At 39.7% G+C, this 20487-nt stretch overlaps 1 protein-coding gene across 1 annotated transcript in view; it reads left to right on the top strand.

Annotated features, from left to right (window-relative positions):
* The first annotated feature begins 338 nt into the window (after positions 1 to 338).
* The window catches only part of UBL3 (ubiquitin like 3), a 145945-nt gene continuing 125796 nt past the window's right edge, over positions 339 to 20487 (top strand). Inside the window, exon 1 of the mRNA XM_089685777.1 lies at positions 339 to 419. Coding sequence (XP_089541903.1) covers positions 339 to 419 — 81 coding nt within the window. The remainder of the gene's footprint in view (positions 420 to 20487) is intronic.

The following is a 20487-nucleotide window of genomic DNA, read 5'->3' as shown; positions in this document are numbered from 1 at the left end:
CTCTATCCATGCTGTTCAGCATAAATTGGGGAATTAAGCGACTTCTCTCGTTTAGTCCCCGTTAAAGTGTTGTTTCTATACAATAGTCCATGTTCATAGATTGTGCGATGTTTGATCATGGTTCTGATTCTTTGCTAAAGAATCTCTAGCCTTCGTTTTTCAGGGCAGAGCCCACCCCCTACACACCTTTACTGTCTTTTGCAATGCTCAGATCCAAAATGCAATGATGTAACCCCATCTGTCATGTGCCAGTGGTTGTGCCTAGTGATTGGCTACAAGGCCCAAGCACTGCATCTTGGGAGGAGTCACATCGGGTATGAGATGAAGCAAGACCGCACATGGAAGTTTTGTATAAGTGGGTCAAGAAGAGGGTGGTGGAAGATGATGATGGACATTTAAGAGACACTGTCATGGGCAAGGTGAGAGGGTCTTTCTTATCCTCATTTCCTGCTGTCGTTCCATCAGAGATAATCTGAAAACTATGATCTCTACTTTGATCCACCCACAACATACCAAGAAACCATGTGATCTTTGCCCCGGTTTTAGACCTTATGTGGGAGCCCAGAAGCACTGTTATTTGATATCTGCCTACAGAGAGATCTTTTTCTAATCTAAAAAAAATAATAATTTAGCATTACTGATACTATAGATTGCTGTGAAGTGTGAATTTTGATGACAGGTCTGTATTTAAACTGTGAATGGATATTCCTTTATCCCTTGAACCAAAAATGTGTCTATGGCTTATTATATAAGAAAGGTCAATGTATTATCCTAAGCTTTTTATAAAGAAAGGACAATTTCTGAAGTGCATTTAGTCAGCAGCAGATGTTCTTTGCCAAGCCAGATACGTCATTTTATAATAATGGTTCTAACGCTACAGATAGCCAGCTCCATTACATGTCTCATTGTGTAATATTGATAAGTTTATAGATCTGTGACGTGCACGTTACTGCTCTATTATCCTGGCTGAATATTCGAGTATGAGGTACACTGCAACATGAAAATCATCTTCATTTCAAAGAGAACCTGTAGTGATGTAATATAAAGGCTGCCATTGTTGACCCCTCCAGTACTTGTTCATTGACTGTCATGCTTCAGTGGGTTCTAGGCCATTGGCCAGAAAGAAGTTTGCTGATAGGGAGTTCTGTTTTCACTCTGCATTTCCTGATCTGTAGGTTTATGCAATAATAACATCTCAGAGTGTTCAAGCCAGAGATAGCCAGGCAACTAGCATTTTTAGGAGGTCAGCCTCTATTTTTCAACATAGGTTTCCTTTATGCAGTTTACATACATACATGTTTACAGTACAATTTGTACAAGTATTTGTATTTTTTTTTTTCCGTTGCTAATCTTGTGATTTACGCACCTCTGTCACACTACAGAGAAAGAAATATGTGACACACCTTTTAATTATTCATCACCCGCTTCCTGTTACACTTCTCTGTTTTCAGCCTAATGGTTGGATATTTATTTAGGACCATCATTCTGTTACCAAGCATGTAATCCAGGTGGAAGTATATGTTGAACCAGGAAGAAGTATAGTGATTTTCACTGGCTGCACAGTGTGGAACAACTACATAAATCAGGAGACTGACTGGACAGAGTTACAAACGTTTGGCAGATAAAAAAAAAATAAATTATATATTTATATTGTAAAGCGCTGCGCACACTGTTGCCGCTATATAAACCCTGTATGTGTGTATATATGTGTATATATATATATATATATATATATATATATATATATATATATATATATATATATTTATTTATTTATTTATTTTTTATTATTATTATTTTTATTTTTTTTAATTGAAGCACAGATCATTAGAATCTCTTTCAGGGAACACAGAAAGCTCTATAAAATACATCAGAAGTTCTGACTATTTTCTGCTCAAACTCCAGTAATCCTTTTGTTTTTTTTTGTTTTTTTTTTTCCAATTTATGTTGGTTTAGCTTGGTTACATTACATCTGGAGGGCCGCTGGGGATATAGAAATTCACTTTAGTGGCTTGTGCTACATGCAGTTAGTGTGGGTCTCTTCCTTGTACAGATAACAAGGTGCGGTACTTGCCACCTGTAGATCAACCACAGGGAGGGTGGCATCTCTGCCATTCAGAGAGTGACATGTATTTTTTCAATGAATACAAGGCATTCTCTGATTATATAAGGTGGAGATAGTGATGTCATCTGTGCTTCCTCTCTGCTTTATCTAATCCAAGAATGCCTTGTATTCATTAAAAAAAAAGTTCTGATTGGGTAGCAGTGCTAAGCAAGCCACCTCCTGTGTTCTTTATGCCCCTTTCACATGGACATTCCGATCCGGTCCTCCTGCCCGTTTTTCCGGCAGACCCGATTGGAACGTCTATTCTTCTCTGTGGAGTGGCAGGTGTAAACGGACATCCATTTCCATTTACACTCGCCGACATCTAATCTGATCCGCCAAAAAGAGACAGATGGGGATCCATTGCCCTTCCGTCCGTCGGATCGGATGGCAGTCAGATGGAAACAGAAAGGCAATCCGTTTCCATCCAACCGTCCATAGAGGACAGCAGGCTGTTTGTGTCCACTCTGCAACAATGGAGTGGACACGGACCTGTCATCTGCTTGCTCAACAGGGATCAGCAGAAAGATAACAGATCCACTTGCGGGGAGACTTCCCTACAGTCAGAATACACTGATCAGAGTTGTAGGCTATAGCCTGCGGCGATGATTTGTGGGGAAAATCTTAACAGGGCAAATGTGCAGAGGTAAATTGGGAGATTGACTTATGTACATCCACAGTGCCCATGCATGGAGTGAAATGTGTCTGGTTCCTGTATAGCCAGCTTAAGAAAAAACTAATTCCTGGAGTTTTTTTTTTGTAGCTTCTTTTCTGTAAAATTTGGAGTTGTAGAGATCTTTGCTTATATGGAGTGTCAGGGCTATGCTGCCTTTTTCTGAAGGTTGCAGATACGTGCCACACAATACAAGGAAAGGGGTGAGAAAGCTGGCTTTGTGATTCACAAGAAAACCAATTTGAGGATGAGAGCTAATAAGATACTAGACCAAGGGTTGTCCCTACCAATGTTGGCAGCCCTTATTGGTCACTGAGATTTTCCAACCACTTGAAGATGTATGTTAAGTTCATTAAGAAGATGGAAGGAAGGTATTAACTGCATATAGCCTTAATAAAGTGTTACTAAACCCACAATAGTAAAATTAGTCCGTATATGCAGTAATGAATGCTTCTGTACTCACTGTGGAACCTAAGGGGTTAATCTTCCATATTGTGTAAAAAGGCTGTTTGATCCTGTCTTCTCTGATCCCCCCTTCTTCCACAGTCCCTAATCCATCTGCTGATCGTACAGAGCCCCAGGAGACACTCTACACATGCTCAGTTTGGTGTTCTAGTTTTTGTTTTGTTTGTTTTTTGTGGGAAGGGGGGGGGGAGGAGAGAGTGTGCATGCGATTGGCACTGTCCATACAGAGGGCCAGGGGTCCTGCAGCCTCATAGGAAGATTAGAAGAAAATGAAAACTCCTACAAGATATACCAGTGTTCCGCCTGACACTTATAGAAGTCACAAGACTGCTATATACTGCTGATGAGAAAAGGTATTTACCAGTTTATAGTTAGTAAAATAATTTCATTTCCATGTTGTGTGTACTATGGAAGACCAGATATAGTGACTGCAGGGTCCTGGGTTTAGTAACACTAAATATATATGTATATATATATATATATAAGGAATAAGCGAGCGCTACAAACACAAAGCTGCTGAAACACCAAAGGTAACCATAAAACCTCCTGAGAATAAATAATCTTAAAATAGGGTGCAGCACTAGTAATAAACAAATATAAATATATATAAAATTGCTCAAACAGATAAAAAATGATAATTCAGCTCCTAATCTTATAATAGTGCTGATAGGGCAACAAATCTCCAATAGTGACTCAGTGTTTAAACATATGCATATAAATAAATCTAAAGTGCATAACGTAAGCAATATTAGGAGGTAGTAACATGATCAGAAGATCAAGGATGTGTGCTCCTAAAAACAAGTAAACAAGACACCTCTTCTGATCATGTTACCACCTCCCAATATTGCTTACAGTCACCCTCGGAGATGGCCAAGTGCCCTGTTTCCCTGCACCTCTTTGCTGCTGCCTCTCTGGACCTTTGGCATGCTTCTACTAGCCCTGGAGTTACATCAAAGCTGTATCAGATGTCACCCATGGAGCCTCTACTTTGGGACTGATCTGTTGTCACCCAGCATCAGTGTGAGCCTACATCTGCAGTCTAAACATTCACAGAGCCTATCATAGAGGAAACCTGACGTTTTGCGGATACTTACTGGAGGACCCTGAAGGGAACAGGAATCTGGCTATCACTATAGTGGATGATCTGGCTGACCTGATGAGACAGTAATATCTCAAATGCGTGTTTAAATTGCGCATCTGGTGAGTGCGCAATTTACCTATTATCGGTCACACCATCTGCCACTTTTGGATTGATACAAAAGAGGAATACCTATTTGAGATCCTTCCTGATCCGCACGTTCAATTTGTTGGACTTTCACTTATCACTTGAACCACTAAAACATGGTCTATGTTATGCACTTTTTATTCATTTGCATATGTTTAAACACTCAGTCACTATTGGGGATTTGTTGCACTATCAGCACTGTTATAAGATTAGGAGCTGAATGATATTTTTTTTTATCTGTTTGAGCAATTTTATATATATTTACAGTTAATAGCAGTCAGACATTACTAACCTGATCAATCACTGTTTTTGGTAGAAATGATATTTCTACATGGCAAATAATTTACTAGCAGGTATAGTAGAGTAATAGAAATCCAACAGACCCAACAGTCATGACATGCATGCTGCTGATTCTGTGTAATTGAATCACTCATTGAAAGGGGCATGTTCAAAATAATAGCAGTGTGGAGTTCTATTAGTGAGGTCATTCATTCTTTGAAAAACAAGTGGCAATTATTGCCCTTATTTAAGGAAGGAAGGCAGCAAATGTTGTACATGCTGGTTACAGTGTATTTCTCTCTGAAATTCTGAGGAAAATGGGTCGTTCCAGACATTGTTCAGAAGAACAGCGTACCTTGTTTAAAAAGTTGATTGGAGAGGGGAAAACATATAAAGAAGTGCAGAAAATGATAGGCTGCTCAGCTAAAATGATCGCAAATGCTTTAAAATGGCAGCCAAAACCTGAAAGACGTGGAAGAAAGCGAAAAACTACCATTCGATAGAAGATAGCCAAAATGGCAAGGACTCAGCCAACAATCAGCTCCAGGAAGATCAAAGAAGGTCTAAAGTTACCTGTGAGTACTGTTACAATTAGAAGACGCCTATGTGAAGCCAAGCTATCTGCAAGAAGCCCCCGCAAAGTCCCACTGTTGAAAAATAGACGTGCTGAAGAGGTTACAATTTGCCAAAGAGCACATTGACTGGCCTAAAGAGAAATGGCGCAACATTTTGTGGACTGATGAAAGTAAGATTGTTCTTTTTGGGTCTAGTGGCCGGAGACAGTTTGTCAGACGACCCCCAAACACTGAATTCAAGCCACAGTACACTGTGAAGACAGTGAAGCATGGTTGCCAAGCATCATGATATGGGGATGTTTCTCATACTACGGTGTTGGGCCTATTTATCGCATACCAGGGATCATGGATCAGTTTGAATACATCAGAATACTTGAAGAGGAAATGCCCTTGAAATGGGTGTTCCAACACGACAACGACCCCAAACACACCAGTAAACGTGCAACATCTTGGTTCCAGACCAACAAGATTGACGTTATGGAGTGGCCAGCCCAATCCCCGGATCTTAATCCAATAGAAAACTTGTGGGGTGACATCAAAAATGCAGTTTGAGGCAAAACCCAGAAATAGAGAAGAACTGTGGAATGTAGTCCAATCATCCTGGGCTGGAATACCTGTTCACAGGTGCCAGAAGTTGGTTGACTCCATGCAACACAGATGTACAGCAGTTCTCAGAAACAGTGCTTATACAACTAAATATTCATCAAGTGATTCAAAGGAAAGCAAAATCTTCAAACATTTTTCAGTTCATATAGTGAATGTTTGAGTTTGTAAAGAAGAATACAAACACTGCTATTTTTTTGAACAGTCTAATATTCACTTTTCTTCAATTTTTTTAGAGGAACAACACAAATTTGATATATTTTTCTTCATGTTTTGATTTGGAATAGAATGTGTAGTGTTCCCAATGCATTTGTGTGTATGGAAATAAAAGCTATTAGAAGGATTTTGAGCGTTATTCACTTTTTTCAACACACTGCTATTATTTTGAACACAACTGTATATTTGTTTATTAGTAGCGCTGCACCCTATTTTGAGATTATTTAGTAACACTAAATGTTTGGCGGACAATTCACACAGCAAATATGTTTTTGTGTTGCCTGACAGAAGAAGCAAACCGATCACAAAGAGAAAAAAGGTTTTAGAGATTCATATACACCTTTTTACAGCATTTATTCCTAAAAACTAAGCTATAGGTAGAATTACATTTTGTGCACTACATGAGTGAAGAAATCATTGCTCGGGTACAGAACTGCCATAAAAGAACATTTGAAATCTGCGACTTTTTCCTGCCATTTTACTCTGCTGAACGTTTGTACTGTTAGTTCTGACTGTAATTGCCAAAGACAATGCAGCTTCCCGCTGTTGCCAGTTGGCCTGCAAGATAGTTCTCTAGAAATTGCTGTTGATGGCTCCCAGAGCTAAAAATGGTTTGGATATATATAGCAAGATTTGGCTAACTCCCAGCGTGCTGGTCCAGCCACTTATTCGGTTTTGTTTGCAACAAGTTTGCCTAAAATTTTTTTTTAAAAGTGGTCCTACAGGCTGAAGGTAAAAAATCTTCAGTGTCCAGCTCCCCACCTCAGCTTCCCTAATACCTTCCTGAACCTGATCACAATCCAGCGCTGTGTCTCTCTCCTCATTGGCTGGGACACAGCAGTGGAAGCCACTGAGGAGGGGGCAGCGTCGAGGCACACTCTGTATGTCTCAAATAGAGGCAGCTTGGGAGTGAGCATGAATAAGTGCCCCTAGAGCAAGCAAATCAGCAGGGGGAGGAGCCAGGATCCCTTGTGGGGGACCCGAAAAGGGAGGATCAGGCAGGTCTGTGTAAAACCATTGCACAGAGCAGGCAAGTATACCATGTTTGTTTAAAAAGAAAAAAAGTGAACCTTTAGTATCACTTTTAAGATGTTTGCAAAGCACTTTTTGTAGTTAATATGGTGACATCTCTTAACCATAACTTATGTGTTGGGGGTAGGGGGCAGGAAACACTGCTGCCACCTCAAGAAGAAAATATTATTGGGCAAGTTTTCTAACCTATCTCATTAACTGTTCTACCTGACAGCAAGCTCAGGGGCTCCCATGGACTGTCACAGCACCTGAGCCTAAATTGGGTGGCCACCATCTATCTAAAGAATTGTGATCACTCTAGGAATGACCGATTGCAAACAAAAGTTTGCAGTAATAAGCTAAACTATCAAATAACACAAGACATGCAGTATTCTGTGCTTTGCAATCAACTATATCAATCGAAAATTCAATTGATTTGTCATAAAAGCAAACCGTTGAATAAAAACAGTTGTTTGATTATATTCACAGCTATTTCCTTGTTCTCTGTGGTTGATAAATGTTGCAAAAACTAAAATAATCAAAGAGAGGGCCTTTGGTTTGCAGTTGATTCAAATTGATCATTGCATAGAATGATTGATTGATTGATTGATAGAATGAGCATATTGATACATGTGTGGCCAGTACGAGAGGTGTGCTAGGCTGCCCTGAAATGGTTGAGGACCTGTGATTTTCATACACACAGTCAAGAGCCAACTTTGGAGGTCTTAATCTGTCAGTGGATCTCCAATAATCTATGTCCTCACAGGTCCTCATCAGCGAACACAAAGGAGTGCATTATAAAAAAAAATTGCAAAGCTGTTCATGTGAAACTGTATGTACATTTGTTCTGGACAAATGGAGGCTAAATGTAATGTTCTATTTTCTCTGCAGGTTAAATGTTGTTTATTTGTACAGGATAGCGAATCAAAAATATACTACATTATGGCCACAAGAGCCAATAATCATAGGAAATATTTCTGTCCTCTGTCTAGTGGTGATAATGTGGTGTATTCCTAATTCGTTGTTTTCTGTATAATAGAATGGAAAACATTCAACCTGGAGAAAAAATAACCGAACGGCATTCAATTTTGCCCCCCTTTTTACACAGAATTAATTTTTACAGGATGAATATTTCTGCGAACTGTTTTTAAAAGTGCACCCAAAAGTATAGGCAAAGAAAAGAAGCAAAGGTATATAATCTGACTTCATTTAGGTTTTCAAGTGATTTTTTGTATATCCTATATTTCCCATTTACACCTGCATGTATACAGTTACACATTGCCATGCTCTGTGCTAGGTTTCAAATCAATTAATTCAAATCTTTTATTATAGTTTTGTTGGAAATAACTTCGATATATATTTGCTGAATAATTTTATTAAAGTTGTGTTTCTAGTACCTTTAGATCTTTGAATCTATCCAAGCGAAGCAAACGTGCTGATATAACCTTTTACCGTTTCTCTTTTCTTTGTCCTGAAAGCTGTGACGGGATCATCAAGGGTCTTACCAGTTTAAATGTCACTCTGTTTCCTGACGTGTAGATACAAGGTTACTCCAAGTAATATCACAAGAAAAGTACAGCATCTCTTTAGATCTCTGTAGGCTAGCTCTTGACTGGTCTGTAGAGGTGAGCAGGAAACCTCCACCTAAACAGATGCCAGAGATGCTTTGGTTAGTAGAAACCAGGGAAGCATCCCAGCCCCTTTTCTATACAGTATTTTTCCTTGTGCTTCTAGACACTTTGACGAATACTTGAGCTACGTAGAAATTATTGCTGCTGGAATAGAATCAGCCAGGTTTGAAGAGGAAAGTTGCAGCTAATTTTTATCACCTAGGTGCCCTTTTTCTGAAGGTGTTTTTTTTTTTTTGCTGCTGCAGCTCATTTTTGTGCTGGAGCTTTGTCTCCCTAATTTTGCCCACACATTCAGATCTAGGATTATTTGAGGAGAGACCTGTGAAACCTTGCACCGGATCCTGAATAATGTTCATTTCTAAGCCTGCTGCTGCAGCGTTTCTTTCCTCTTAATAAAAGGGGGCTTAGTCCACACCCTGCAGGAGATTTCTTACATAAACAGGAGAGTAAAAATTTCCTTGGTGTGTGCTTTTTAAGGACAATGATGAAAGTGCGAAGCTAAGCAAAGAAAGTCTACTAACCACAAAGTTTTTAGTGTACGTCTAGACTTCTGCTCATAATACAGCCATTGACTCTTTTAAAAAGCCTATCAGAATAGATCAGTCGATAGAAGGATTACCATATATTTGCATGCTCTCTGGCGTGAAGGCATCTGACAGGGCAGCAATTTGTGTAGGCTTAAATACAGCTTGCTAACATACCACTGTTATCAATGAAACACCTACTTACCTTGCTTGTCACCTACACTAAGTCTTCGGTCACACCGGATCCGACTTTGAAATCGTGGGACTTTACTTGAATTTGCACCATTTCAAAGTTGGATGTCAATGTGACTTGGAAGACGTCTGTGACTTCATGCACGGATGTCTATGCAAGTCGCCCCTGAATTTGAAAAAGTACTACATGATGTATTTTCAAAATTGGTGTGACTCTGACAGAGTCAGAATTGCACCAATATGACCGCTTCTATTGCAGACAATAGGGTGTGACTTGTCATGCGATTTGAAACTATCAAAATGCATGAAAAGGCACACCAATGTGACCGGGGACTTAAGAAGTGTACAGACACCTCCTAGTGACTGGTAATGAAGGAATACCAGGGTAGCCAGACAAGGTTTTATAAACTACAGTAAAGAAATGGCAAACCTAGATACTCCTGCGCTTAGGGATGGACTTTGTATGGATAGGACCACATCCCGAATTTCTTGCATGCCTTGCTGCCCTCAAATGGCCGGGGAAGTCCAAATATGCCCTCTGTTTGTTTTTCTCTACTCAAGGTTTTATAAACTGCCTGATTGTACCCCCTCTTTAATAGGTGGTCATAGATATGGTCATCTCTGCATCTGGTACACAATGGCACAGACCTCTATCTAAGGATGGCTCAATTGTGCCCAGTGTCTTCATTTTGAAAGCTCTGGCAGCTATCTCAAAGCGATATTAAACCCAAAACAAAAAAAAATTTAATATATTGCAGCTTACCAATTCTAAAATTTTGGTACCCTCCTTCTACAACCTTATTACAGCCCGCCGTCTGACAGAACAGCTTATGGCGCCTATAAACATAAGTCTGCTTCGGAGTGGGCTTTCATTTGTTATAGAAATCTAAATTCAGTTACAGATGAATGTCACCTTGCCCATGCAGGGCATTCCCCAAACACCATATGCTTACCTTACCTGCGCTCCTTAACAGATTTATGTTCCTCTGCAGCCAGGTCCTAGATCTGCTGTGTCAGTGTCCTGGGGTGGTTTCCATGTCACTCTTTGGTCATGTGACTTTGGTGTAGCAACAGACCCTAATTTAAAGACACTGCTGCCTTGCCTGCATGGGGAAGGGGACATAGTATCAATGGTAGTTGAAATAAGATTTTTAAGAACCTAGATTGTTTGTTGTGTTTTTTTTTTTTTTTTTCACTTGAAGCAGCAAAAAAAAAAAGGAATTCCTAAATAGATTAAGCATTTAAATTGCCTGCAGACACAAAATGTATTAAAAACATTGAAATTTGTGTGGAAAAAACACTACACTAATCAAAACAAGGTATTTTTTTTAATTTGATTATGACTTACTGAGCTCTAAAATTCTATGGAGGTGTGACCACTGCCAGGGCCCTACACCCTTTAAAGTACAGATAGCGATTAAAAGCAAAAAGTTATCGTATTAGTCTCTTTTACAGAAAGATTTGTCATATAAAATATATGTCTATGGAAGTTGCCTATTTCAATAAGACATAAAGTGCAGAGAATGCATTAAGGTGAAAAACCCTTTTACCTTTAGAACCACTTTATAGGGAGGGAGGTAGTACAGTTAAAATACAATTCAGTACAAAAGAGATCAGAGGGCCCTATACATTGGTTCTAAAGGCTCAAGGCTTTTTGGTACCTTCATTCATTCTTTCTATAAAGGTATAAATCCTGTGTGGCAGCAGCCCCCATCAACCCCCTCCATCCTTATCTGACCCTGCCCCGATCTGGCGCGATGTTCATGATAGCCTTGGCTGTATGGGGATTCTCCCAGTGAGTCAGTGAGGAGAGAGGGGCCAAGTTGCAGCTCTGTCTCTTATGGACGCCTAGAACAGCGGCTCAGGAGTGAGCAAGCAGCTTTCTCTGGGGGCACTGCTGAAGGGGGATGAGTCAGGAGTGTCAGTGGGGGACCCAAAAAAAGAAGAGGATCGGAGCAGCTGTGTGCAAAACTACTGCACAGAGCAGGTAAGTATAAGTAAGTATTGTTTTGTATTGTATTAAGTATTGTATTGTAAGTATTGCTAGTTTATAAAAAGAAATAAGCTTTAAAGCTAATACTGTAAAGTATAGCTAAAGGCAAAACACTTTTTTAGTTTTGGATAGAGTGCAGTGGGGTAAGAACACCTGTCAGTTTTTATTGCTGTCTGTTCCCCGTTAGGGAGATTCCTCCTCTATTTGCTCTGTTTAAAAGTAAAAAAACACCCCAAATTTAGAGTTGTCCCCAGAAAAGTAATAGGGGGGACATCTTCCCATGGGGGCATTAGTTCCAGTGACTTGGGGGTTCCCAAAGAATTCCCTTCATTTTCATGGATTTTCTCTCACTTCCTGTTTTATTTATGGAACAGGAAGTGAAGGTAAATCTCCCCAATGGGACACAGACTGCAAAAAATAAACTGACAGGAGTTATAACCCTCCCTTACTCTATGAAGTAAAAGTTTTGCCTATAGTTCTAAATTTTATTGCAGCTCACTGCCCCGTACCTGCAGTCTGCATTGTAGTGAGAATGGAGCACATAGAAAACAGTAGTTTTCTATATGCCCTAGTGGTTACTGATGTTCTTCCAGTGTGGAAAAAGGCCAGTCACAACGCTCAACAAGCTCATATGGATGAACTGATGAAGAAAGTAAAAGTATAGTTTATTAGTTAGAGGCAGGACAGGACTGTCTGAAGAGATGGGTTTTAAGGAATTCCCCAAAGGTGGATAGAGTTGTCTGGTGTAAGTTCCAGAGGATGAGGGGTGCTCTGGAGAATTATTGCATTACCATAGGTTTTGTACTTAAAAACTTGTGCCCCATTTTATGTAGAGATGAATATTGTTTTTTTATTTATTTCAGGTACTTATCTAGTGCCGTCAATTTACGCAGCGCTTTACATATATATTGTACATTACATCAGTCCCTAACTCTCAAGGGGCGTACAATCTAAGGTCCCTAACTCACATTCATACATACACATACTAGGACAAATTTAGACAGGATCCAATTACCCTACCAGCATATCTTTGGATAGTGGCAGGAAACTGGAGTATCCGGAGGAAACCCACGCAGGCACAGGGAGAACATGCAAACTCCAGGCAGGTGGTGCCGTGGTTGGGATTCGAACTAATGACCCTAGTACTGCCAGACGGAAGTGCTAACCATTTGTTTATTATCAGATAATCTATTGAATCCTGCCCCGGAACACATTTTGAGTCAAGGTCTGCTATAATATAAAATTATTTTTTGGAAATCACTCAGATAATTACACATCTCTTATTTTCTTTGCTGCCCTAGCTGCATTCTGTGGGCAATGCCTCAATTTGCCAAGCTGAGTTTTTATATACATTCTCTTAATTCCATTTGCTGTTCTGGTTTGCAGCATGTAGGAAAAAATGGGGCATCTGCTAACGCTATGCAAGCATGACACTGGGAATACTTGTAAAATAAATGGCCCAAAACGCATCAAGAGTTTGTGCTCGCTCCAAGTCATCTGTGTGATTCCACTGCAGTGTCAGCCAGCCAAACCTTTTCAGATGTGCTGCCCTTCGTAGAATAGTAATGACTTCATTGTGGAAGTAGACCCAAAAAGACCATAAAAGAGCAGCAAGCATTTAAATCATAACTTGAAACATACAGAGATCCAATTTATGTAACTGGATAAATGGGACAGTTTGCTCTGTGACTAATTACTGTTTTGTGTTGTGTCTTCCAAGCTGTTGCAAGGTTTGTATGTAGGGGCTATATGGCGGGCCACGCTGAATTTTAATGAGTTGCTATTATCACAGTTAGTTTCAAAAGATTTTCAAACTAAAGGCCCTCGGTATGTTCAACTTGTCCATCTTAACTTGAGCTAACTGATCACTGTTAGAGAGGTTCCGTGGAAGGTGCAGCAGATTCACTTGTGACGTGTCAAGAAAAAATGGAACGTATGTAAGGTTAACCTCTTTCACCTGTTTCCTCAATAAAAAAGGGAAACATTGGTAAGCAAATCATTTTTTGTTGGGGTAAGGGCATATAACTCTACTAGCTAGTGCGCTATAAGGAGGTTCTCCAGAATCACAGTGAGTTAGAATTAAGAAGATGCCCGTTTGGCAACAATTACAGCCTTGAATCTGTTTTTATTAGCTTTGTACATCTTATTTGCTAAACTGTTCCAGTTCTGTAAGATTTCATGAGAATGATGAGTAAACAGTCCTTTTCAGGTCCAGATACAAATTCTCTAATGGTTCGACATCTGGACTTGGCTTAGCTGCTCTAGAACATTAAGGGCCCATTCATACTAGGCACTGCGTGTGAATCGCACAGGAACGCTGTGTGGTTCCTGTGCGATTCACATGCAGTTCTGTGCAATGTGATTCAGCCCATTCATTTTGAATGGTCTGCAATCGCACCACACAAAAAATAGTACTTGTACTACATTTTGAAATGCACTGCAACTGGATCTCATGGTACTTTTGTACGATGTGGAGCAATCTGGTATGGGCAACCGCACTGTGCTTGCGACCTGCGTTTTGGGGTGTCATTAACTTTGCACTGACACTCGCTGCAGATCACAATGGTAGTGCAATTGGAATGCGGTGTGGAAAACCAGAACAGAACATGGGTCTCCTGTACCATATTGTGTGAACAGGCCCTAACGCAGTTATTTTTAAAGCCGTTGTTTAAAGCTGCTGACTTTTAATAAATGGATACTTACCTGTCCAGGGATCCTGCTCTGTCCTCACCTGGGTTAGTTCTTCACTAGCCTTCAGTTTCCTAGCACCGGCATCTTAACTGTGGACAGCCGGTTATGCTGCTTTCGGCTTCACAGCCGGCTACCCAGTGTGCATGCATGAGCTATGCTGTACTTTGTGAATGGTCCCACAGTCTTCTGGGGCCTTGACATGTCACAGAAGCCTGTGGAAAAGAGGGGGGGACGCAGAGAACTTGTGCTCAGATCGCCTAGTTGATATGTACAGAAGTGGGACCAGGTACCTGTCAGAACAAAATAACATACCAAATATTGGGGGGGTAGTTTAGATCTTGGGTAGTTTTGGCTTTATGCTTGAGTCTTTTGGTTCTTTATCTTGTTGAAAATCAGAGCTGGGTCTTTTGCAGGGAAGCATCCCCATGATCTGATGCTGTTACCATCATGTTTCATGGTGGGAAAGGTATGTGTATAATGATGTTCGGTGTCAAAACTATCTATTGTGGTCTCATGAAACCTTAAAGCCTTCTTGCATCCTTTTTGGTTATACAGATGTCTTCTGGCAAACTGTAGGCAAGATATCATGTGAGTTTTAGTTAATAGAGCCTTTCTTTGGCTACTCCTCTTTAGTGTCAACTAAAGACCTATACCTCCTTCAGCCTTGCACAGTCACTCTCTTTTAGTGGATGACCTGCCCTTGAAGATTTACAACTGTGCTATACATTTCTTTTTCTTGATGATTTATTTAACTGTATATCAAGGAACATTCTTGATTTGTAAAAAGGTGACTAAAACACGCAAGTTAGTGAATCAAATGAATTAACATAGTTGCTTGCAGTGTATTTTTCTACACGGTGTAGGTTATGCCTTGAATTGATACTGACTTGTAAGAATTTGGACCTTCAAGATAAACATGCATTTATACTATCATAGAAATTGTACCTGGATAAGGGGTTACTTTACAGAAGACAGCACCACATCTCCAGTAGTACCATACAAAAGAAAACAACATATGGGATTTTTAAGGTGCTAGCGAGACAACTCATTAAAAGGATTTTAACAATTTTAATAACATAATTTTAACACAATTTTAAATATTTTTCAACATCATAATTACAGCAATGGGACTAATGTCTTTCCTAGATAACTGCTACACAGATGTCTTCCTCAACATGTATCTCCAACAACAGCTTCATCAGGAGCAGCGCTGTTGATAACTGATATGCTGCATACAAAATAACATATACATAAATATAATTCATTTTAACAACTTACAATTCTTTCATTGTCACCACACAACATAATTCATGCTTACCCTATTTAACATTAAATCATCAAAGAGAGAATCTTCTCAAATTCCTTCACTGTGAGAAGCTTATCTATATCTCTCCTGTGGCAATCTAAATACCACCCTTGGGCTGTGGAGACAAAGACCCAGCTATTAGTAATAACCAAATATATGTAGCCAAACCTTAAAATATATTAACCGTATCTCCCTTTTGAAGCTAGCCCCCCTGGGGATTCCCCTTCTGCTGTCACAAGGAAGGAGGGGGTGGGTGGAGGTTGCTGAACATGTTACACCCTAAATACGGTGTAACATCTAAAATGTTCAGAAAGGTGAACTTCACCTTTTAAAGGGAAGTGTAAAATTTTAAATCGGAACATAGTTTTAGAACGTGGAATTATATTTGTCATTATTTTGCTCAGTCCAGACTGATGCCAAAATAATCACATTCAGTGTATAGGCAGATGAAGTTGCAGTAAATGTAGGTTTTTTCTGTAAAGGTCAAGCTTGACCCACCCCTTTTATCTTCCTATTGGTTGGTAATGTTGTCATTAGTCAGTTGCAACAGGCAGTTACAGGAAAACAAAGCTTGGCTGAATAGAAATATTGAGGTTTACCTTTTCTGCTACAGCAGAATGCCAAGCTAAGGCCCACTCTGTGAACAGTAAAATGATGTACAATTGTGCACTGGATTCACAAAACGGAAAGACTTGAGACTGTAAAAGTTGCTTGGTCTGGTTCATTTCATTTGGAACATTTGGTAATCTGTTGTCCAAAATGGCTACACATGAATTGCCCAGTTGTAATCTAGTGCTTTACACTTCTTTTTAAGCACTACTCCCCAACTTGTATGTAGAGGTTCCCATCTCTATATTTTTTCTTGAGTATATCCTACCATTTAGACTTCATCCTCTAATAATTCTTGGCAGAGGAATTAGATTGTTTTCTAAAACTTGGCATATAAAATAATTGCTCTGGTGTCTGATTATACAGTGTTCACTTTACAGGAAGATTTGTCTAATAAAAAAAGTAGTTATATTTTTAAATAATTGGTCTGGAAGGAAATACTTTTTCCAGTAAAATAGTGCTGCAAATTTCCTACATCAAAACACCAAATTATTTTAATAAATACTTGGACCCCAAGTTTGTCTTAGCGCAATGTCCTTCAAATATGAAAGTCTACTTGTTCTTCATACATAGGAGAAGGAAGAGGCAGTTGTTTTGCTGGTGCAATTTATTCAATCCATTAGAAATTGGAAAAGGTATTTCATTATTCCATGACACATGTATACATATTGAAATGGTTACTTTCCTAAAAGATATTGTTACTAGTATTTTCACAGTGTCATAGAGCCAATTCACACCAACGTGGTCCTCTGTGGTTTGTTATACACACGTTATAGCATACTGCAGTAACACAGCCTATTTTAATAGTCTACCTAAACCCCGCAGCAAACCAAAAATCACTCATGCAGAATTTGTGGCAGTACATTGCAAATGTAGAGTAGTGCACTATATTAAGTTGCAGTGTGCTACATCACAGGTGCTTTTGGGTTTTATTGGGGATGTCATGCTGTATGACATTATGCATAAAATGTGTCACTGCAGCTCATTGGTGTGAATGAGCCCTTAACAGCTGTATAAACCATTTAAATACATGTAAGTATACAGTTGTACCCTCCAGTAGAATAATGATGTGCAGTCAGTCGCCTTCCAAACAGCATAGCCAAGCAGAGAACACCCCTATATCCCAGCTCAACATGGCATCTAATTTTTGTTATCTCTCCACCTCTATCAGTACACTGGTGATTCTTTGCCAAGTGAATTGACAGTTGACTCAGGAAGCTGCAAAGCTGAGATAGGAAGTAATACATTTACCTACCTGGTTGTATGGTGCAGCAGAATTATGTGTGTAATGCCTATGAAATGTGTTGGCCTTGGACCCTTTGTTTCTTGGGTCATTTTTACAATAAAGCATTGTTGCGCAAATTCCAGGGGCATGAGAGGTGACTGATGTAATTTCTTTAGCTAAAGGAACAAAGTCACAAGATATTCTGCTGAGAGCAAGGTAAAACCAAATTTATGGAATGTTTATAACATCTAGTAACCTCACATTAGGAGATAAAAACCTGTTTAAGGATGTCTAAGTTAGAAATCCTTAAGTCTGGAGGAGATGAAAAGAGGTTTTGGGGTAGATAAGAAGCAAAAGTGTGACTTTTCAGATAACGAATATGGTGGTTGCACATGACTGTTATCCTCGCGGAACCCTTCTGCTAGCTCCTCCTGTGGTGGGTGTGGTGCCGCCCACTATTGGACCGCTTCCAGAAAATGGGTTTATAAGGTGGAGGTCCAGGCAAGACCAGTAGAAGCCCCCGCCCCTTAGTGGCCAAAGGACGCTCTGACCCTGGGATTTTTACCAAGCCGATATGGGCTCATCGACTGGTCGCACCTACGGCTTCTCTGTGACCACCTGAGCAGTTTGGTTCCAATGGGATTTGTTCCTCCCAGCTTCTAACATAGCTTTGGTAATGTATTAATTCTATGCTGTGATGTTGTCAGATGATGTGTCTATTTCATCCTGTAATGCTCACACTCTTATTGGTGTGTGTTATTATGCAGATTGTGATGACTATAAGATATATCCTCCTGTGTGTCGTGTGATAATAATAGTGGAGGTTTTGACAGTGCAGGAATATTGCAGTTAGATTCTGTTATTTTTTGGAGTGGTGGGTGAATGCTATGATGTGCCAGGACAGGTGTTCATTGGGTAGTTGGCCTTTCACATGCATAGAACCTGCAGGACTACATGTTGATTGTGTGCGTGTATATGACTTGTTTTTAGTAATTGCACCCAGCATCACTATTACAATGTGAAAGACAAACTGACTTGTAAATAGTTTTGTTTTTGTGTATTTTTAAGCTGAACATTTGAGGGTTTGCATGCAATTCTGTTTTACATTACTTGAATTAATTGAAATTCTGGCTCCATAGCAGGAAAAAAATTTGCTTAATATTGTTTTCAAAAACAACAGATTTGTTTTTGAAAGCTCTAAGAGTATTGTCAATGTGTCATATAAATTTTACTGTCTGTAAGCTGATTCTTTTCTAATTCTAAAGTTAGCAAGAATGCTGAATGCACTCGTGTTTATAACCCTGCAATCAAGCGGTTAAATGTCTAACTATAAAATATTGTTAAACTTTATTTTTAGTGCAGATTATCCTGGACTCGTGCACTGTCCCGTTTTAGATAACCTGCTGCTAGTAACTTGATTTGGGCAGCACAGTGGCTAAATGGTTAGCACTTCCGCCTGGCAGTACTAGGGTCGTTGGTTCGAATCCCAACCACGGCACCACCTGCCTGGAGTTTGCATGTTCTCCCTGTACCTGCATGGGTTTCCTCCGTGTACTCCGGTTTCCTTCCACACTCCAAAGACATGCTGGTAGGTTAATTGGATCCTGTCTAAATTGTCCCTAGTATGTGTATGTATGAATGTAAGTTAGGGACTTTAGATTGTACGCTCCTTGAGGGTTAGGGACTGATGCGAATGTACAATATATATGTAAAGCGCTGCTTAAATTGATGGTGCTATATAAGTACCTATAATGAATGAATGATTCAGAAATGGGGAAAAACTCTTCCACTGTGTGTCTTTTCAAAGCACTAGGCATGCGTGAGTCCATATTGTCTGCTGTTCATGCCTATGAATATGTAATAATGACTCTCAATGGATGAGTATCATTAGTCAACATGCACGGTTCTTTGTTGTCTACTATACATGCCTTTTACTGTGTCATGACATATGGTGGGGGAAAGTGTTTCCACCTTTGTGTTACTATAATTACATGTGTCAGTGGGAAAGACCAGCAACCTCCAAAAATTCCTCTGTGTCTTCTCCTCCCCATGAAACTCATCATCTTCTAACTTTTAATGATGTCTCCAGTAAGACAATTATTACAATCTCGATCTGAACGTAGCAAGTGGGTGGTCTTGCACACTTGGGTTAATAAAGTCGGAGCGTGATTAAACCAGCTGACATGTATGAAATATTAGTTGCATGTGAATTTAGCCTTTTATAATAATCCTAAAGGCAGAATAAAACCTCCAGCTACCTTTTATATCCCCCCTTCATTGAAGTAATTAAAGGTTGCCAAAGAACTGAAATACCTTGGCTGCCAGTAATTTGCTTCAAAATCCCAAAGAAGCCAGCCATGTGTGCAGATGCCAAGGCACATTGTTCACATGATGTCTGCTGAAGGGGAAGATAAGCCAGCCATTCAGCAGAGATCACATGACCGTTGCCTCAGCATATGTTAATATGCAGTGGCATTATAGTGCAGCATTTTCTGCAGCCAAGGTAAGTACTGAATCTGTTCTGTTGCCTTTCATGACTTTACAGTAATGAGGGCAGTGTAGACTTTGTGGGGGCATTTTGACCACAGGTCTGCTTTTAATAAACACGTCATAATGCACACTATAGAAAGTGTTTGATATTGTCCCAAGCACCTACTCTTGTTCTTGCTATCAATTTCAGGGGATAGCTTTGGACTTGTTTTCCTTTAATTATGGTAGCTCCACAAATTAGGCTATGCTTTTTAAATGGCAGCACCCTGGCAGGCATCCACTGCACTGAAGACTCTCAGTAGAGTCAATGATCAATAACTGGTGCACTTGCAAGCAAATGAATGCCCTTTTTTATTCTGTTACAGAAATATATGATTTGTTTCCCTGTTTAACACAGTACTGTGTAGGTTTGTTATTAGGCTTTACGTTGTAAATGTCAAACCGCTCTAATCCTGGGAAATCAATATGGCCACAAATTTGACTGCAGTAATCCACATTGAGAGGGAACTGTGCTGTGGTGCGTTACCTTATAACTGGACACAAGGTGTTTTTTCCTTTTGAAAGGAGCAATAGGTAGCTATATAGCTAGCTGTTAAAAGGTGAGGCTCTGCATGTGTTGCCAGTCAAACCTGTGAAATACCTGTAGGCACACAGACTGCCTAGAAAGACTTTCTT

This window comes from Staurois parvus, unplaced genomic scaffold (genome assembly GCF_062004578.1).
Source record: "Staurois parvus isolate SC_StPar_1 unplaced genomic scaffold, SC_StPar_1.0 ptg000387l, whole genome shotgun sequence".
NCBI classification, from domain to species: Eukaryota; Metazoa; Chordata; class Amphibia; order Anura; family Ranidae; genus Staurois; species Staurois parvus.
Note: the sequence above shows the minus strand (reverse complement) of the source record. Positions and strands in the feature narration are given on the sequence as shown.